At 54.5% G+C, this 16464-nt stretch overlaps 1 protein-coding gene across 2 annotated transcripts in view; it reads left to right on the top strand.

Moving 5' to 3' along the window:
• BFSP1 (beaded filament structural protein 1) overlaps nt 1-15976 on the top strand; it is a 43643-nt gene extending 27667 nt beyond the window's left edge. For both annotated transcript variants that reach the window (XM_089308205.1, XM_008256355.5), the window contains exons 5-8: nt 2450-2557; nt 10347-10567; nt 12586-12671; nt 14818-15976. In XM_089308205.1, the coding sequence (XP_089164331.1) occupies nt 2450-2557; nt 10347-10567; nt 12586-12671; nt 14818-15800 (1398 nt within the window). In that variant the 3' untranslated portion in view covers nt 15801-15976. The remainder of the gene's footprint in view (nt 1-2449; nt 2558-10346; nt 10568-12585; nt 12672-14817) is intronic.
• Nucleotides 15977-16464: the final 488 nt, after the last annotated feature.

Raw genomic sequence — 16464 nt, 5'->3', positions numbered from 1 at the left:
TGGCTACTGATACAGAGCATCATTTTTTTTTAAAGATTTATTTATTTATTTGAAAGAGTTACGCAGAGAGAGAAAGAGAGGCAGAGAGAGAGAGAGAGAGAGAGAGAGAAGAGAGAGAGAGAGGTCTTCCATCTGCAGGTTCACTCCCCAGTTGGCTGCAATGGCTGGAGCTGCACCAATCCGAAGCCAGGAGCCAGGAGCTTCCTCCAGGTCTCCCACATGGGTGCAGGGGCCCAAGGACATGGGGCATCTTGTACTGTTTTCTCAGGCCATAGCAGAGAGCTGGATCAGATGTGGAGCAGCCGGGTCTCAAACCGGCGCCCATGTGGGATATCGGCACTCCAGGCCAGGGCTTTAACCCACTGAGCCGAAGTGCCGGCCCCAACTGAGCATCATTTTTTTTTCAAAGATTTATTTATTTATTTATTTATTTGAAAGGCAGAGTTGGTGGTGGTGGGGGAACAGAGAGAGAGAGAGGCCCTCCATCCCCTGGTTCATTCCCCAAATGACTGCAACAGCCAGAGCTGGGCTGATCTGAAGCCAGGAGCTAGGAACTTCCTCAGGGTCTCCCATGTGTGTGTAGGGGCCCAAGGAGTTGGGTCATATTCAGCTGCTTTCCCAGGCGCATTAGCAGGGAATTGGATGGAAGTGGAACAGCCAGGACTCAAACCGGTGCTCACATGGGATGTTGGTGCCACAGGCGGAGGCTTTACCTGCGACGTCACAGTGCTGGCCCAGTACTGGGCATCTTACGTACTTCTCTGTCATCCAAGAATCTTCTTTGTTGAGTATCTGCTCAGATTTTTGCTCTCCTGTTATTTTTAAAGATTTATTTTATTTATTTGAAATAAAAAAGAATGATAGCGAGAAGAAGAGAGATCAAGCTTCCATCTGCTGGTTCACTCCCCAAATGCACACAACAGCCAGGGCTGCACCAGGCCAAAGCCTGGGTCGCCCACATGGGTGCAGGGGCCCAAGCACTTGGGTCGTCTTCTGCTGCTTCCCCAGGTGCATCAGCAGGGAGCTGCCTTGGAAGCAGAGCAGCCAGGACTCCAACATGGGATGCCAGTGTAACCTTCTGTGCCTCAGCCCTGGTCCCTTGGAGTCTGTTCTGCTGTTGTAACAGCATAGGGCTGACTGGGTAATGTATATGGAGCAGAAGTGGATTTCTCACTGTTACGGATGCTGGTGAGGGCCTCCTGGCTGCATCCTCACGTGGCGGAAGGCAGGAAGGGCCCAAGGTGGGGGAGCTCTGTGTCCTCACTTGGCAGAAGAGGGGAAGGGGAGGAGCCGCCCCCAGCAGCCCTTCTCAGGGCAGCGTTAGTCCATTCCTGAGGACAGAGCCTGGACTTCACCCCGCGGGCCCCACCTGCCAGCGCTGTGCCTGGAGAGTCTCCAGTAGGGGGTCAGGGGGACACAGTCACAGCACAGCAGGCTGCTTGTGTTTGTAATCCCCTCCTGGTTCAGTCGTCAACTTCAAAGGAGAACCTGGGGCAATGAGGGGAGATGATTTGAGCCAGGCTTTGCTAATGCTAGCTTGAGTCTGTGGAAAGGCTAGAGATCTCTGAACCCCATTTGGGAAACCAACACAAATCTTCCATAGTCCCTCTCCCTGTTCAACAGGGTATCAACGGATTTTTCCTCCTAGTGTGGTTTGTGTAATTTTGTGATGCTGTAATATGATGCATATAAATAAACCAAGAAGGGGGCAGGGAGGCTTGTGGCACAGTGGTTAAGCTGCCATTTGGGTGCCGGTTCAAGTCCCGGCTGCTCCACTTCCAGTCTGTCTCTCTGCCAATGCACTTGGGAAGACCATGGAAGGTGGCCCAAGTACTTGAGCTCCAGCCTCCCATGTGGGAGACCCAGATGGTGTTCCAAGCTCCTGGCTTTGGCCAGGCCCAGCCGTGGCCGTTGCGGCCATTTGGGGAATGAATCTGCAGATGGAAGATCTCTCTGTCTCTGTATCTTCCACTGTAATTCTGGCTTTCAAACAAATCAATCTTAAAAAAAAAAAAAAAAAAAAGAAAGGCAGGAGTAGTGGCTCTTGTGGGGCTCTCTTAGCTTGGGCGGCTGTAACGGATGACACAGACTGGGGGGCTTCAATGACAGGCACTGATGACTCACGGTTCTGGCTCTGGAAGCCAAGGTCAGGGTGCCAACGGCTCTCTTCCCGGCTTGCCCTCTTGCCGCACCTGGCATGGTGGAGGGAGAACCCTGGGGTGGCTTCGTCTTCTTGGAAGGGCACTAATCCCAGCACAGGGCCCAGCCTCACGGCCTCCACAGCACCCATCACCCCCAAAGGCCTGGCTGCCCAGTGCAGTGGTCACCAAGTGACCTTGGTGGTGAATATGGGGCGGGGTGGGGGCAGGTGCAAATATCCCTACTCTGCCTTTGTCCTTGCTGCATTTCCTCCCGATGTGTGTGTCTGAGCCTGGCCCCCTTTGTGCAGGAGAAGCTCCTGACCGAGCGGGAAGTGTCGTCTCTGCAGGATCAGCTGGAGGGGGCCCAGGAGTCGCTGTCCCACCTACAGGCGCAGAGAACGGAGCTGCAGGCCCAGGTAGGCGCCACGCTCTTGGCGTTCACACTGCACGCGGGTGTGAATCAGGGCTTCCCACACGCTGTGCTGAAGTCCACGTGCGTGTGCACGAGGGCACAGCGTCCAGCTCCTGGAGTTGGCACAGGCTGGGGGCCCTGCACTGAGGGGCCGAACTGAGGGGCTGGACTGTACTCAGCAGGTGATGAAGCTGCCCGTCTGGCCTGGACCTAGGGGTTTCCCGGGATGCAGGACTCTGCGGGATCTGGAAGAGTCGGGGGAGGGCGCAAATGGAGATGGGGTCACGCGAATTTCTGGTCCCTGGTACCTCCCCCATGTCCTGCCCCTCCCCCATCAAGGGTACGGTGGCTGGGTCAGTGACTGGTTTTGCCCAGCCAGAGCTTGTTAAGAGTAAGCCGACACGGACACAGGTGGGGATCGGCACCCTGTACTTGCTCAGATCTGTGACATTTCTGGATTTTGGATGCAGACCCGGCCAGAGCGGCTGTGTGTGAGCGTTCATCTCCAGCTAGAAATTTGTCAGCGGGGAGCTCCCTACCCAGCCCCCCAGCCCCTTTGGAGTGACGCTCACTTTGCAAACTCAGCCCTGCCCGTGTTTGGGGCGCGCCTTCTGGCTAACAGCTCGCTCTCGCTTGCTCTCGCTCTCTCTCGCTCGCTCTCGCTCTCTCTCGCTGGTTGTTCTGATGGGGAGCGGTGATGAAAATGCCGCGTTTTTATAAGGCAAGGGGACCACATTCCTCCAGCTTAAAAAAAAAAAAAAGAAAGAAATGAAGGGGCGGTTGGTTTGGCGACTGCACAGAAAAGCACAGAGGACACACACCTCTGGATCTGCCTCTGGAAACCCTGGCGCACATGGACATCGGCGTAGGTCTCTGCCCTTCAGCACCCCAGAATCAACATTTAGGCTGCAGCTGGAAGGCCGGAGGGGGTGCTGTCTGTGCATATCCAGGGCCTCCCTCTGCCCAGAGTCTTCCTCTGGGACTTTGCACCCGGACAGCCAGATTCTGGGCACAGCTGCCACCCTGCAGCATCTCGCAGGAGCTGTGAGCGGCCCCTGAGCTGCAGCTCACAGCTGCCCCAGGAACTTGCCCTGCTCAAACCAGGGCTCAGGGAAAGACGTCTCAGCCTGGTGACTTGGGTGTATGTGACTTCCTCTGAGGCCCTGCAGGGAAAGAAGGAGGGTGTGTGTGTGTGTACACATGTGTATGGTGTGTATATCTGTGTGTGGTGTCTGCATGCGTTATGTATATTGTGTGTGCATGTTTCGGTGAGGGGGCTGTGCAGCCGCTTCTGCCTCTGGTTAGGACAGCGGAAGCTTCCAGAATCTTCCTGGCAGGGGGCAGGGGTCCTCAGAGTGAGGTCCATGGTTTAGCTGTGTCTGCCTCCTCTGGGGATTGTCGAGATATGAGCGTTCAAGGCACACCCCAGACCTGCTGAACTAACTCTGGAGTGGGGTCCAGCAGTCTGTTGTAACCAAGGCCTCCGGGCGTGCTGCACAGGCTTCGGTGGGGAGATCCTGGGCACGAGGTGGCACCAACAGCACCTGCTAGTGGAGCGCTCTGTGCAGATCGGGACCCCTCCTCCACGTTCACGGAACAAACACTCAGGAGGCCCCCGGAGATGGTGCCAGGACTGACGGTGATGGTTTCCTAGATGCCCTCTGTGTCAGGGGGAGTGGAGAAAGTGCAGTCTCATTTCTTATGAAAGTCACCCAGCACCATCTAGTGGTAAGTTTTGGTAAGACAGTGAAGGAACTTCTGATTTCTTCTTTTATTTACTTTTTTTTTTTTTTTTAGATTTATTTATTTGAAAGTCGGAGTTACCCAGAGAGAGGAGAGGCAGAGAGAGAGAGAGAGAGAGAGAGAGAGAGAGAGAGAGAGAGAGAGAGAGGTCCTCCATCCGATGGTTCACTCCCCAGATGGCTGCAACAGATGGAGCTGTGCCAATCCGAAGCCAGGAGCCAGGAGCTTCTTCCGGGTCTCCCATGCGGGTGCAGGGGCCCAAGTCCTTGGGCCATCTTCTACTGCTTTCCCGGGCCATAGCAGAGAGCTGGGCAGGAAGTGGAGCAGCTGGGTCTCGAACTGGCGCCCATATGGGATGCCGGTGCTTCAGGCTAGGGTGTTAACCTACTGCGCCACAGCGCCGGCCCCTTATTTACTTTTATTAAAAAAAATTATGGGAGGAGGCTGGCATCCCATAGTGGCGCTGGTTTGAGCCACTTCCGATCCAACTCTCTGCTATGGCCTGGGAAGGCAGTAGAAGATGGCCCAAGACCTTGGGCCCCTGCACCCGCGTGGGAGGCCCAGAAGCAGCTCCTGGCTCCTGGCTTTGGATTGGCACAGCTCCAACTGTTGTGGCCATTTGGGGATTGAACCAGTGGATGGAAGACCTCTCTGTGCCTCTTCCTCTCTAACTCTGCCTCTATATATATCTAACGCTTTCATCCACTGGTTAACTCCTCAAATGCCTGCAACAGGGCTGAATCTGGGAGCTGAGACCTTAATCCAGGTCTCCCATGTGGTAGCAGCCATCGCCCATGTGGGCGGGTGTGACTTGCTGTGTGACATTCATTACAGGTGATTGAACTCAGTTTTTTTTTTTTTTTTTTTTAAACAGGCAGAGTTAGACAGTGAGAGAGAGACAGAGAGAAAGGTCTTCCTTTTTCCATTGGTTCACCCCCCCAAATGGCTGCTACAGCTGGCGCGCTGAGCCGATCTGAAGCCAGGAGCCAGGTGCTTCTCCTGGTCTCCCATGCAGGTACAGGGCCCAAGGACTTGGGCCATCCTCCACTGCACTTCTGGGCCACAGCAGAGAGCTGGACTGGAAGAGGAGCAACGGGGACAGAATCCGGTGCCCTGACCGGGACTAGAACCTGGGGTGCCAGCGCCACAGGTGGAGGATTAGCCAAGTGAGCTGCGGCGCCGGCTGAGTGTTTTTTTTTTTTTTTTTTTTTTTTAAGGAGGAACAGAAACCCAATTAAACCAGCTGAAACTTGGAAGAGCACTCATCTGTTTTATTTTGACATAATTTTAGACTTCTGAGAAGTTTGCAAAAACAGCACTGATCTTTCCCATGCAGCCGGCAGCCAGCTTCCCCAGGTGTTAACATCTTGGTCATTACAGGGCGGGCTTGGGAGCCAGGGGGTGAGCAAACATGCCCGGCTGTCGTGGCCGCCCCGAAACTGCACCCGTGACCTCTCTGCAGCTTTGTCTTCGTCCGGGAGCCCGCTTGCTTCCGTGGTCTCCCCTGTCGGCGACGCCCCGAGTCTGTCCTTGTCTTCCAGGACCTGGATGTTTTTCTGCAAGAGTCCGGGCCAGCTATTTGGGGGAGCATCCCTCCATGTGTGTTTCCCTGCTGCTTTCTCAGCATTGGGTTGAGGTTGTGCATCTTAGGCACGACCCCCAAGGAGGTGGCTTTGTGTCGTCCGTGTGTCACGTCATGCCCGGAGGTCTTCCTGCCGGTGGTGCTGAGTTTGTTTGGCTAACGTGGTGTCTGCCAGGTGTCTGTGCTGAAAAGGCACCCTCAGGTTTTGACGCTGCCGAGCAGGTGGGCAGCAGGAACAGGAGCCAGGATCTGCGGCAGGTGCACCTCTCGGCCTCCCTGCCCTCCTCCTCCTTCTGTTCCACAGCCTCTCTCTCCCTGGGTCTCTGCCCTTTGAGTTCATTTCTCAGCTTCTCCGTGCCCATGGGGCTCCAGGGTGGCAGCCTCAGACTGTGTGATGCAGCAGTCTAGAACCTGCCACCAACCTGCTGCTGTCTCTGAGAGCCCTTGCAGGGTCCCAGTAGACATAGCAAGTGTAAGACAGGCCAATGGGGCTGGCACTGTGGCATAGTGGGTTAAGCCGCCGCCTTCAGCTCCAGCATCCCATATGAGTGCTGGTTTGTCCCGGCTGCTCTACTTCAGATCCAGCTCTCTGCTGTGGCCTGGGAAAGCAGTAGAAGATGGCCCAAGTCCTCGGGCCCCCACACGCATATGGGAGACCTGGATGAAGCTCCTGGCTCCTGGCTTTGGCCTGGCTCAGCCATGGCCGTTGCAGTCATTTGGGGAGTGAACCAGTGGGGGGTGGGTGCACCCCAGGCAGGTGCACAGGGAGGTGGGCTCGCATTGTTGCTGGACCCCTTCCAGTGAACGGTTCCTGATCAACAGCAATGCCCTGGTGAGTTGTTCCCGAATGTCTTCGCTGCGGGAACTTCCCTGCTCCAAGGTCACAGCACACAAAGTGGAGGGTCAGGCTGCATTAGGGAGGATCCTGGGCTAGGCTGTCCAGTAGGGACACTTGGCCTGCATGTAGGGGCTGCCGAGCGGTGGCCATCCCTGGAGATGAAGGAACGCAGATGCCCAGCAGTCACCTCCAGGCGGGACTCCAGGCTGGGTGCGCACTCACCAGCTGCCTCAGCGACACGTGGGACCTGGTTACAGACTCTGCGGCCCCACCTGCCCTAGAGTTAAGAGTCGGCAGCCCCGCAGCCCCAGCTGGTTGGAATGCACCCTATGGTTCCGAGAGGAGCTCTCCTCTGGGCAGGTGGTTTTTCCTTTGGTTTTATTTTGTTTGTGAGGACCATGTATGTCCATGACTGGAGAACGAGACTGCCAAAGAGCCACGACCACAGAGTAAGTTGTGTAAGAATGTTGAGATCCAGGCTGGTACTGTGGTGGCGCAGTGGGTTCAGCCACCACCTGGGATGCTGGCACCCCACACTGGAGTGCCGGTTTGAGATCTGGATGCTTGGCTTCCGATCCAGCTCCCTGCTACTGTGCTTGGGAAGCCAGGGGAAGATGGCCCACGTGCATAGACTACCCTCCATGGGGGAGACCAGGAAGGGGGCCCTGGCTCCTGGCTTTCAGTCTCTCTCAGCCCCAGCTGTTGTGGCCATTTGAGGAGTGAACCAGAGGATATAAGACCCCTCTTTCTCTCTCTTCCTTCTAAATAAATAAATACATAAAATTTTAAAAAATTGTTGAAACCCATACATATGATGGGTCTTCAGAAAGTTTATGGAAAATGCTATTATGAAAAACTGTGGCATGAATTTCAAAGTTCTTTTGCACCAAAATAAGTTTTTTTTTTGACAGGCAGAGTGGACAGTGAGAGAGAGAGACAGAGAGAAAGGTCTTCCTTTGCCGTTGGTTCACCCTCCAATGGCCGCCATGGCTGGTGCACTGTGGCCGGTGCACCGCGCTGATCCGAAGGCAGGAGCCAGGTGCTTCTCCTGGTCTCCCATGGGGTGCAGGGCCCAAGCACTTGGGCCATCTTCCACTGCCTTCCCGGGCCACAGCAGAGAGCTGGCCTGGAAGAGGGGCAACCGGGACAGAATCCGGCACCCCGACCGGGACTAGAACCCGGGGTGCCGGCGCTGCAAGGCGGAGGATTAGCCTATTGAGTCGCTGCGCCAGCCCCAAAATAAGTTTTTTAAAAACAGGTTATCTACTTTCTTTCTTTCTTCTTCTTCTTTTTAAGATTTATTATTTTATTTGAAAATCAGAGTTACACAGAAAGAGAAGGAGAGGCAGAGAGAGAGAGAGAGAGAGAGAGGTTTTCCATCCACTGGTTCACTCCCCAATTGGCCGCAGTGGCCGGAGCTGCGCCAATCCAAAGCCAGGAGCCAGAAGCTTCTTCCAGGTCTCCCACGAGGGTGCAGGGCCCAAGGACTCGGGCCATCTTCTACTGCTTTCCCAGGCCATAGCAGAGAGCTGGATCGAAAGTGGAGCAGCCGGGACCCTAACCAGCGCTTACGTGGGATGCTGGCTTTATCCACTACACCACAGCGCCAGCCCCAAAATAAGCTTCTAATTTCATTTTCTGTGAAGCTTTTGAAGTACCTTTTTTATTTTTTTAAGTTTTTAAGCTTTTTATTTAGTGAGAGAAATGCATAGGGGAGTGAGGGCTTTAAGGGAGAAGGAAAGGTCTGGAAATTAAGTTGGGGTCCATATTGAGCAGAGATCAGGCTGAAAGCCACGTGGGGGAGCCTGCAGGCTGGAAACCATGGAGTGGGTGGCCCGAAGGCCTCGCGCCCCAAGGGTGCAGGACAGCAAGGACATCCAGGGCAGCGAGGGAGAGGGAGAATAAGGGCCGGGCCCACCGTGCTCCAGGCCTTTTAGCAACTTCCAAGGGGAGTGGTCACATAGCCTTATTGGCAGGTGGGTGCACAGGTGGGGTCAGGTAGGGGGATGAGATCACACAGGTGGCCTGGTGAAGGCGTGGCCTTCCAGGTGCTTGCCTACGTCATTCCCACCTCAAAGACTTTCCAGCCCTTAATCCTAGGGGCTGTTGAAGGTGTAGAACCATCACATGTTCTATAGCTGCTTCCTGCTTATGAGGGGCATAGCGCAGGCCTTGCCTGTCCCGGGTCTGGAAGTCTCTGCCTTTTTCATCTAACAAATTTACTTTATGAGCTGGAACAGTTTTGGTCGCCGCCAATGGCTGTGTCCCCTGCATGGTCAGTTGTTGCCAGAAGTTGAGTTCTGAAGCATATGTTTGTTAATTAGTATAAGCAAAACTGGAACAAAACCAATTGTGAGTGGTGTGCCCCTTAAGGGGGAAAGGTCACCCTTATGTAGATTATGGAATCCATTTAGCTTGAGCATAGAGAATTATAATAGAGGAATATCAATAAATCAATAACAGTTCCCAGAGAGAATCAAAAGAGGAGGCAGTCTGCCTTAAGGTGCAGTAGTCTTTTTTTAATTTTTTTTTTAATTTTTTTTTTATTTTTCGGACAGGCAGAGTGGACAGTGAGAGAGAGAGACAGAGAGAAAGGTCTTCCTTTTCCGTTGGTTTGCCCCTCAATGGCTGCTGCGGCTGGCGTGCTGCAGCCAGCACACTGCGCTGATCTGAAGCCAGGAGCCAGGTGCTTCTCCTGGTCTCCCATGGGGTGCAGGGCCCAAGGACTTGAGCCATCCTCCACTGCCCTCCCGGGCCACAGCAGAGAGCTGGCCTGGAAGAGGGGCAACCGGGACAGAATCCGGCGCCCCAACCAGGACTAGAACCTGGGGTGCCGGCGCCGCAGACGGAGGATTAGCCTATTGAGCCGCGGTGCTGGCCTGGTGCAGTAGTCTTGATGTGAGGAAGGCAAAAGCGTTACTTGAAGTGCCCTTGTATGAGTTCTTTTTCTATGTTTTTGGCTATCGGATTTCTGCTGAGTCATGGAAGTATGACGAATGTTCTTTATGTGAATTGCATGCATTATTCCACGGGCGACTGTTTCCTTTTTATTTTCTGGGTGTGTTACCTTCCGACTACTTTTTTTTTTTTTTTTAAGATTTATTTATTTATTTGAAAGAGTTTCAGAGATGCAGAGGCAGAGAGAAAGGTCCTCCATCTGCTGGTTCACTCCCCAAATGGCCACAATGGCTGGAGCTTTGCCAATCTCAAACCAGGAGCCAGGAGCTTCTTCTGGGTCTCCCACATGGGTGCAGGGGCCCAAGCACTTGGGCCATCTTCCACTGCTTTCCCAGGCCTTAGCAGAGAGCTGGATTGGAAGTGGAGCAGCTGGGACTCGAACTGGTGCCCTTTTGGAATGCTGGCACTGCAGGCGGTGGATTTACCTGCTATTCCACAGTGCCAGCCCCTTCTGACCGCTTTTGAGGCAGGGCTGTGGTATCGATGATCCCAGAGGGTATGGATATTAATGCAAGGATGTGGGATTCAGGTTCTGCATTCTGCTTGGACTTAAGGATTGCAATGTAATTCACTGCTCATCTCTAACGACAGAGGCATAAAGCAAGTGCAAGTTCATGCCTGGGTATAGGGCGGGGTGGGATGGGTTTCCTCACTGTGTGTCTCGGCCCCTAGACGTCGACCCTGGAACAAGCTATCAAAAGTGCCCACGAGTGTTACGACGACGAGATCCAGCTGTACAATGAGCAGATTGAAACCCTGCGCAAGGAGATTGAGGAGACGGAGCGGACCCTGGAGAAGTCGACCTATGACTGCCGGCAGCTGGCGGTCGCACAGCAGACCCTGAAGAACGAGCTGGACCGGTACCATCGGATCATCGAGATGGAAGGCAACAGGTGTGGCCGCGCAGCTGTGATGAGAGCATGCACCCCGCTCCCCACCCACAAATCTTTGCTGAGTGCCTACTAAGTGCCAGGCGCTCCCTGACCTCAGGGAGCTCGGATGCTGGGGGCCAGGGAGACAGCGAATGAGTGAGCTCTCTGTGAGCTGTGACAGGTGCCTGGGAGGAAAGGATGGCAGGGAGGAGGGGAGTGGTGGGGATGCTGGGAGTCCGAGTACGGTGGGCAGAGGGCCTCGCTGGGAGGGCCGTTCGTGTCCCCAGGGCTCTGGGCTCCTGAGCATCCTGGTGGGGAGGTGGGTGACCAGGAGCATTCTTGAGAACCTGCAGGTGCAGCGCCTCCCATGGAGCCTGGCGTTTGGTGAGTGCTCGGATGCTGCCGCCATCATGATGAGTGTCACCTGCTTGGTCAGAAGTGTGGCTGTGCCTGTGCCGTCTGGTCTCCTCCCTGATCGAGCTGTGACTGGAACCCCACTCACTGCAACACAGCTGGGACATCTATCTCCATCTCCCTCAGCTCTCTCTCAATCTGTCTGTATCTCTCTCTCTCTCTCTGTCTCCACATCTGCATCAACAGCATCTCTGTTGTCTACACTTACAGCCTCTACGTCTGTATCAACTGTAGCATCTCCATTTGCCCCTATGGCTAAGTGGGTTTTCCTATCTATGGGTACGCAGTGGAGAACAGGTTGGGTATGAAATCAGGATTCTTTTGTTCAGTCTTGCTGGTTTTCTGGGGTCAGACTGAGTTAAAATAGAAGCCCCTCCCCCCCAAAGTGCCCCACAAAGAGAAACTTTTGTTCACTTTGGGGCTACAAAGGCTTGGGCGTGTATCGGGAAAGGCAGTGTTTTCCTTTCCTTTGTCTAGTTATGGGCAGTGCGTCTCGCACGATTCCACATTGCATTCATGACACAGGGAACGCTTGGTAGGCACCTCTATGAGAATACGTCCTGACCTGGCTCTGAAATGCCCGTATGAAAAATTTTGCTTTGGAAGCAGGGCATTGCAAAAAGGTAGCTGGACGCCCCTACCCTTTAAATAATTTTTTTCTTCTTTTTCAAGATTTATTTACGTACTCGAAAGGCAGAGTTCAAACAGAGAGAGGGAGAGACAGAGAGAGGTTTTCCATCTGCTGGTTCACTCCCTAAATGGCCTCAATGGCCAGAGCTGCACCCATCTGAAGCCAGGAGCCAGGAGCTTCTTCCGGGTCTCCCATGCAGGTTCAGGGGCCCAAGGCCTTGGGCCATCTTCTACTGCTTTCCCAGGCCATAGCAGAGAGCTGGATTGGAAGTGGAGCAGCCGGGACTTGAACCGGCGCCCATATGAGATGCCAGCACTGCAGGCGGCAGCTTTACCTGCTACACCACAGTGCCAGCCCCTGGCCTCTCTTCTTTACACTCTCTCTGGTCTGTAAGTGTATATAGGATTGATTATCTGCTGAAAATTATGTGTGGGAGTAGGCGTTGGCCTAGGGCACCAGAATTACCTGGAGAGCTTGTTAGACCATTCCTGATCCCAACTCCGGGAATCCACTAATACTTTTCTAAAAAAGGAGATGAAGGAAAAGGGGGCGGAAATGGGGGAGAAGGGGGCAGTGTTTGGCCTGGCACTGACACTGGTTAAGACGCCTGCATCCCACGTTGGAGGGCCTGGGTTCAATTCCCACCTCCGGCTCCTGACTCCAGCTTCCTCCAGTGCACACCCTGGGAGGCAGTGGTGATGGCTCAAATACGCAGGTCCCTTTCACCCACCTGGGAGAACTGGATTGAGTTCCTGTGCTCCCAGCTTCAGCCTGGCCCGGCGTGGGCTGCTGTGGGAATTTGGAGCTGAATCAGCAGATGGGAGCTTTGTTTGTCTCTCTGCCTCTCAAATGATAAAAAGATTTTAAAAAGTTGTGTGTAATTCTTGAGCCATTGCATCTGGAGAAAGCTGTGTCCATTTTCACTCAGTGTTGGAGTGTCTGTGTTTGACTCGATGAATTAAGACGGTGCCACACTCTCTGTGTTTCGTACCAGGCTGAGCTCTGCCTTCATTGAAACTCCTATCACCCAGTTCGCAGCGAGCCAGGGACCCCCTCTCAGCCTGGGATCCAGCGGGAAAGGTAATGATACCCATGCTCCCCCCTCCACACCTTCCCTCCACTCCCCTTCTTCTCTCATCCTCTTCCTCCTCTTCATTCTTCTTCCTTGTGTGCAAAAACCAAGTGGTTTTCTTCCTGACCTTGACATTCACACTGCCTTCCAATTCATCTGGAAACTCCATGTTCCTACCTGAGGGAGGTCTCCTCTTCCCCTCCGGGGCATCCTCAGTATTATCCCCTTGGATGCAAACTGGCTGAGCCACAAAGTGTTTTAAGGAGAAAATGAGCTGGGTATTCACGAATGTGAGGCATTAACTTGGGGGAAAGATACAATTCAGGGTTCACTTCTTGTTTCTTCCAAACTATTGAGTTATAGGAAGGGTACTTCAAAATGTTTATGGCAAAATGGAAATAAAAGATAAGTTTATTTTGGTGCAAAAAATTTTGCAATCTATGCATGGTTTTTTCTTTTTTCTTTAAGATTTATTTATTTACTTGAAAGTCAGAGTTACACACACACAGAGAAGGAGAGGCAGAGAGAGAGAGGGAGAGAGAGAGAGGGAGAGACAGAGGGAGAGAGGTCTTCCATCCGCTGGTCCACTCCCCAGTTGGCCACAACAGCTGGAGCTGTGCCGATCCAAAGCCAGGAGCCAGGAGCTTCCTCCAGGTCTCCCACGCGGGTGCAGGGGCCCAAGGACTTGGGCCATCTTCTACTGCTATCCTAGGCCATAGCAGAGAACTGGATCGGAAGAGGAGCAGCCGGGACTAGAACCGGCGCCCATATGGGATGCCGGCACTGCAGGCAGCGGCCTCACCCACCACGCCACAGGTGGCCCTGTTTTTTTCATAATATGCATTTTCCACGAACCTGTTGAACCATCCCACATACTTCCCCCCAGGTTGAGTGAACTGGTACGCACACAGGTGCCTTAACATGTGTCAGGTGCACTGTAGCTGCTTGGTTTCTGCTCATTCTCTCCCTGTGGTTGGCCAGTGTGGCTTCTGCCTTCAATGTTTGGTTTCCTTGGAATTGTTCTATACTCCCATGAGACGTCACTCGCTTCTTCCTCTCCCGGTTCTGAACACAGTGCTTCCAGAGAACAGAGAAGATGGCAGTGTCAGTGTGTGTGTGCTTTCAGGGCCTTCAAGTGGACAGTTCTCAGACAGCAGAGGGCGCTGTGGAAACAGCCTCTGCAGTGGGAGCACTGTGGGGTCCCTGCACAGGCTTTCCCAGGCGCAGTAACAGGAGGCAGGATTGGAAGAGAAGCACCTGGGACTTGAACCTACTCTCTGAAATGGCAGCAGCGTAATCTGCTGCACCATGATGCTGGCCCCTTCCATGAACTTTTTTTTTTTTTAAAGATTTATTTATTTATTTGAAAGGCAGAGTTACACAGAGAGAGAAGGAGAGGCAGAGAAAGCGAGAGAGCTAGAGAGCGAGAGAGAGAGAGGTCTTCCATCCATTGGTTCACTCCCCAGTTGGCCGCAACAGCCCCAATCTGAAGCCAGGAGCCAGGAGCTTCTTCCAGGTCTCCCATGCAGGTACAGGAGCCCAAGACTTTGGGCCACCATCTATTGCTTTCCCAGGCCATAGCAGAGAGCTGGACTGGAAGTGGAGCAACTGGGACTCGAACCAGTGCCCATATGGGATGCCTACACTGCAGGTGGCAGCTTTACCTGCTACACCACAGCACCAGTCCCTCCATGAACTTTTTGAAGGCACCCCATATACATAGATTTAAAATATTTTGTACCAAAATAAATGTATTTGTTTAAAATAGTTATATTTATTTTAAAGACAGAAAGAGGAAAAGATGGGGGCGGGGGAGGGAAGGGGAGAGGGAGAGAGAGACTCTCGCCAAATGCTTGCAACAGCCAGGGCTGGGCTGGGCTGGGCCAGGCTGTGAACTCAATGTCTCCCACGCGTATGGCAGGGACCCAGCTGCTTCCCCCCAGGGTGTACACAGGCAGGAAGTTGGAATCCTTAGGGGAGTCAGGAGTCGAATCCAGGCGCTCCAACATGGGATGTGGGTGTCCTGAGCAGTTCTTAACCACTGCACCCAATGCCCGCCCCTCCCCCCTCCACCTTTCACTCCGTCTCCCTGCACATGCTTCGGCACAGGCGTTCCCTCGTGGATTGACTGCCGGCCTGTGTGTGTTGTTTCAGCGCTCACCAGGGCGGTGCAGGATATAACAGCAGCGAAGCCAAGACAGAAAGGGCTTCCCAAGAGTGTGCCGAAGAGAAAGGAGATCCTGGCTCAAGACAAAGGCGGCAGAACCCTGGAGGACGTGCCGTCGAAGGGCCCGGAAGGCACCAAGTCGGTGCTAGTGACGGCACTGCAAGAGGAGGACGAAGCTGGGCCGGAGCTAGGGGCTGGAGCAGCGAGTCAGCCCAGGCCCGAAGCGGCGCGGGAGGACGTGCCGGACGGCGGGCAGATAAGCAAAGCCTTCGGCAAACTCTGCAAGATGTTCAAGGAGCCGGCGAAAAGTCCCCAGGAGCCCGAGGTGGAGGCGCCCGCTGACCTCTACACCAAAGGGCGGCACGTGCTGGTCACGGGGGACGCCAGCCACGTGGACCCCGGCTTCTGCGCATCCTCCATCCCAGCCAAGGGCGGGGTGGTGATTTCCATCGAGGATGGTGCCAAGCCTCCGGACGACCACGCAGAGCCCTCGCCCGAGCCGCCCGAGCCGCCCAAGCCCCCTCTGGAGAATGGACAGGGGGATCCCCAGGAGAAAGAGGGTGGTCCCTCCAGCAACCAGAAGAGCCCAGACAAGGAGAAGGAGATAAGCACCCAAGACCCGCAAGGCCCTGGGGAGAAGGATGAGGGCAAGGAGGAGGAAGACAAGGGGCCCGGGAGACCCTCTCCGGTGGCCGTCCCTGAGCCAGAGGGGCCGGCCGCACCCCAGGCCGAGAAGGCTGGGGCCGAGCAGGATCCCTCCGAAGGGCCCGGGCCCAAGGGCAAGGGCAGCAGCCTGCCGGACAAAAGTGCCCCCAGGGCGCTGGCGTACAAGAAGGTGGAAGTGGTGGAATCCATTGAGAAGATTTCAACGGAGAGCATCGAGACCTACGAGGAGACGGCTGTGATCGTGGAGACCGTGGTGGGAAAGTCCAAGGCCAACAAGAAGCAGCCGGGGGAGAGGGGGGCTTAACCCCGCCCCCCGGGCTCCAGGGGAACGCAGCTTCCCTGGCCGGCTGCTGGAGGGGCTGTGCTTTGCTATTGTAGGACAGCTGATGCGAAAGTGAGGGTTCCTGCTTGCCTTAGATCATAGTCCACCCCTCTGGCCTTGCTGGTGACGCCCTCATTAAAACGTTTGCTTTGCTTGCACCTCCCTCGTCTAGTTAATAGGGGCATGGGGATTGCAGGTGGGGGAGCCACGCTCCGGCCCAGGGCGCTCTGTTAAAGGGCCCTCCAGCTGACCTCGCTGAGACAAGAGGCGCATGCGTCACCAGGCTTCATTTGGAAGCTCCCCAGAGACTCAGGCGTGTCTGGGTTTGGCACACAGCAGCGGGCCAGGGGTTGGTGACACCGGCACATGGCCCTCCCCTCCAAAGCACACGCCCCTGTGCGTGACTACTTAGTGAGAGAAGACTAGACTAAAGGTACAAGTTTGGGTTCGCTCAGAAGCTGATTCCGAGGCATTTTTTTTTTTTTTTTTGACAGGCAGAGTTAGACAGTGAGAGAGAGAGACAGAGAGAAAGGTCTTCCTTCCATTGGTTTACCCCCCAAATGGGTGCTACGGCTGGAGCCCTGCGCTGATCCAAAGCCAGGAGCCAGGTGCTTCTCTTGGTCTCCCATGCGGGTGCAGGGCCCAA

Source organism: Oryctolagus cuniculus, chromosome 11 (genome assembly GCF_051225735.1).
Source record: "Oryctolagus cuniculus isolate XC-2025 breed Fujian yellow rabbit chromosome 11, ASM5122573v1, whole genome shotgun sequence".
Taxonomy (NCBI): domain Eukaryota; kingdom Metazoa; phylum Chordata; class Mammalia; order Lagomorpha; family Leporidae; genus Oryctolagus; species Oryctolagus cuniculus.
The sequence above is the reverse complement of the archived record's forward strand: the minus strand, read 5'-3'. Positions and strand labels throughout refer to the sequence as shown.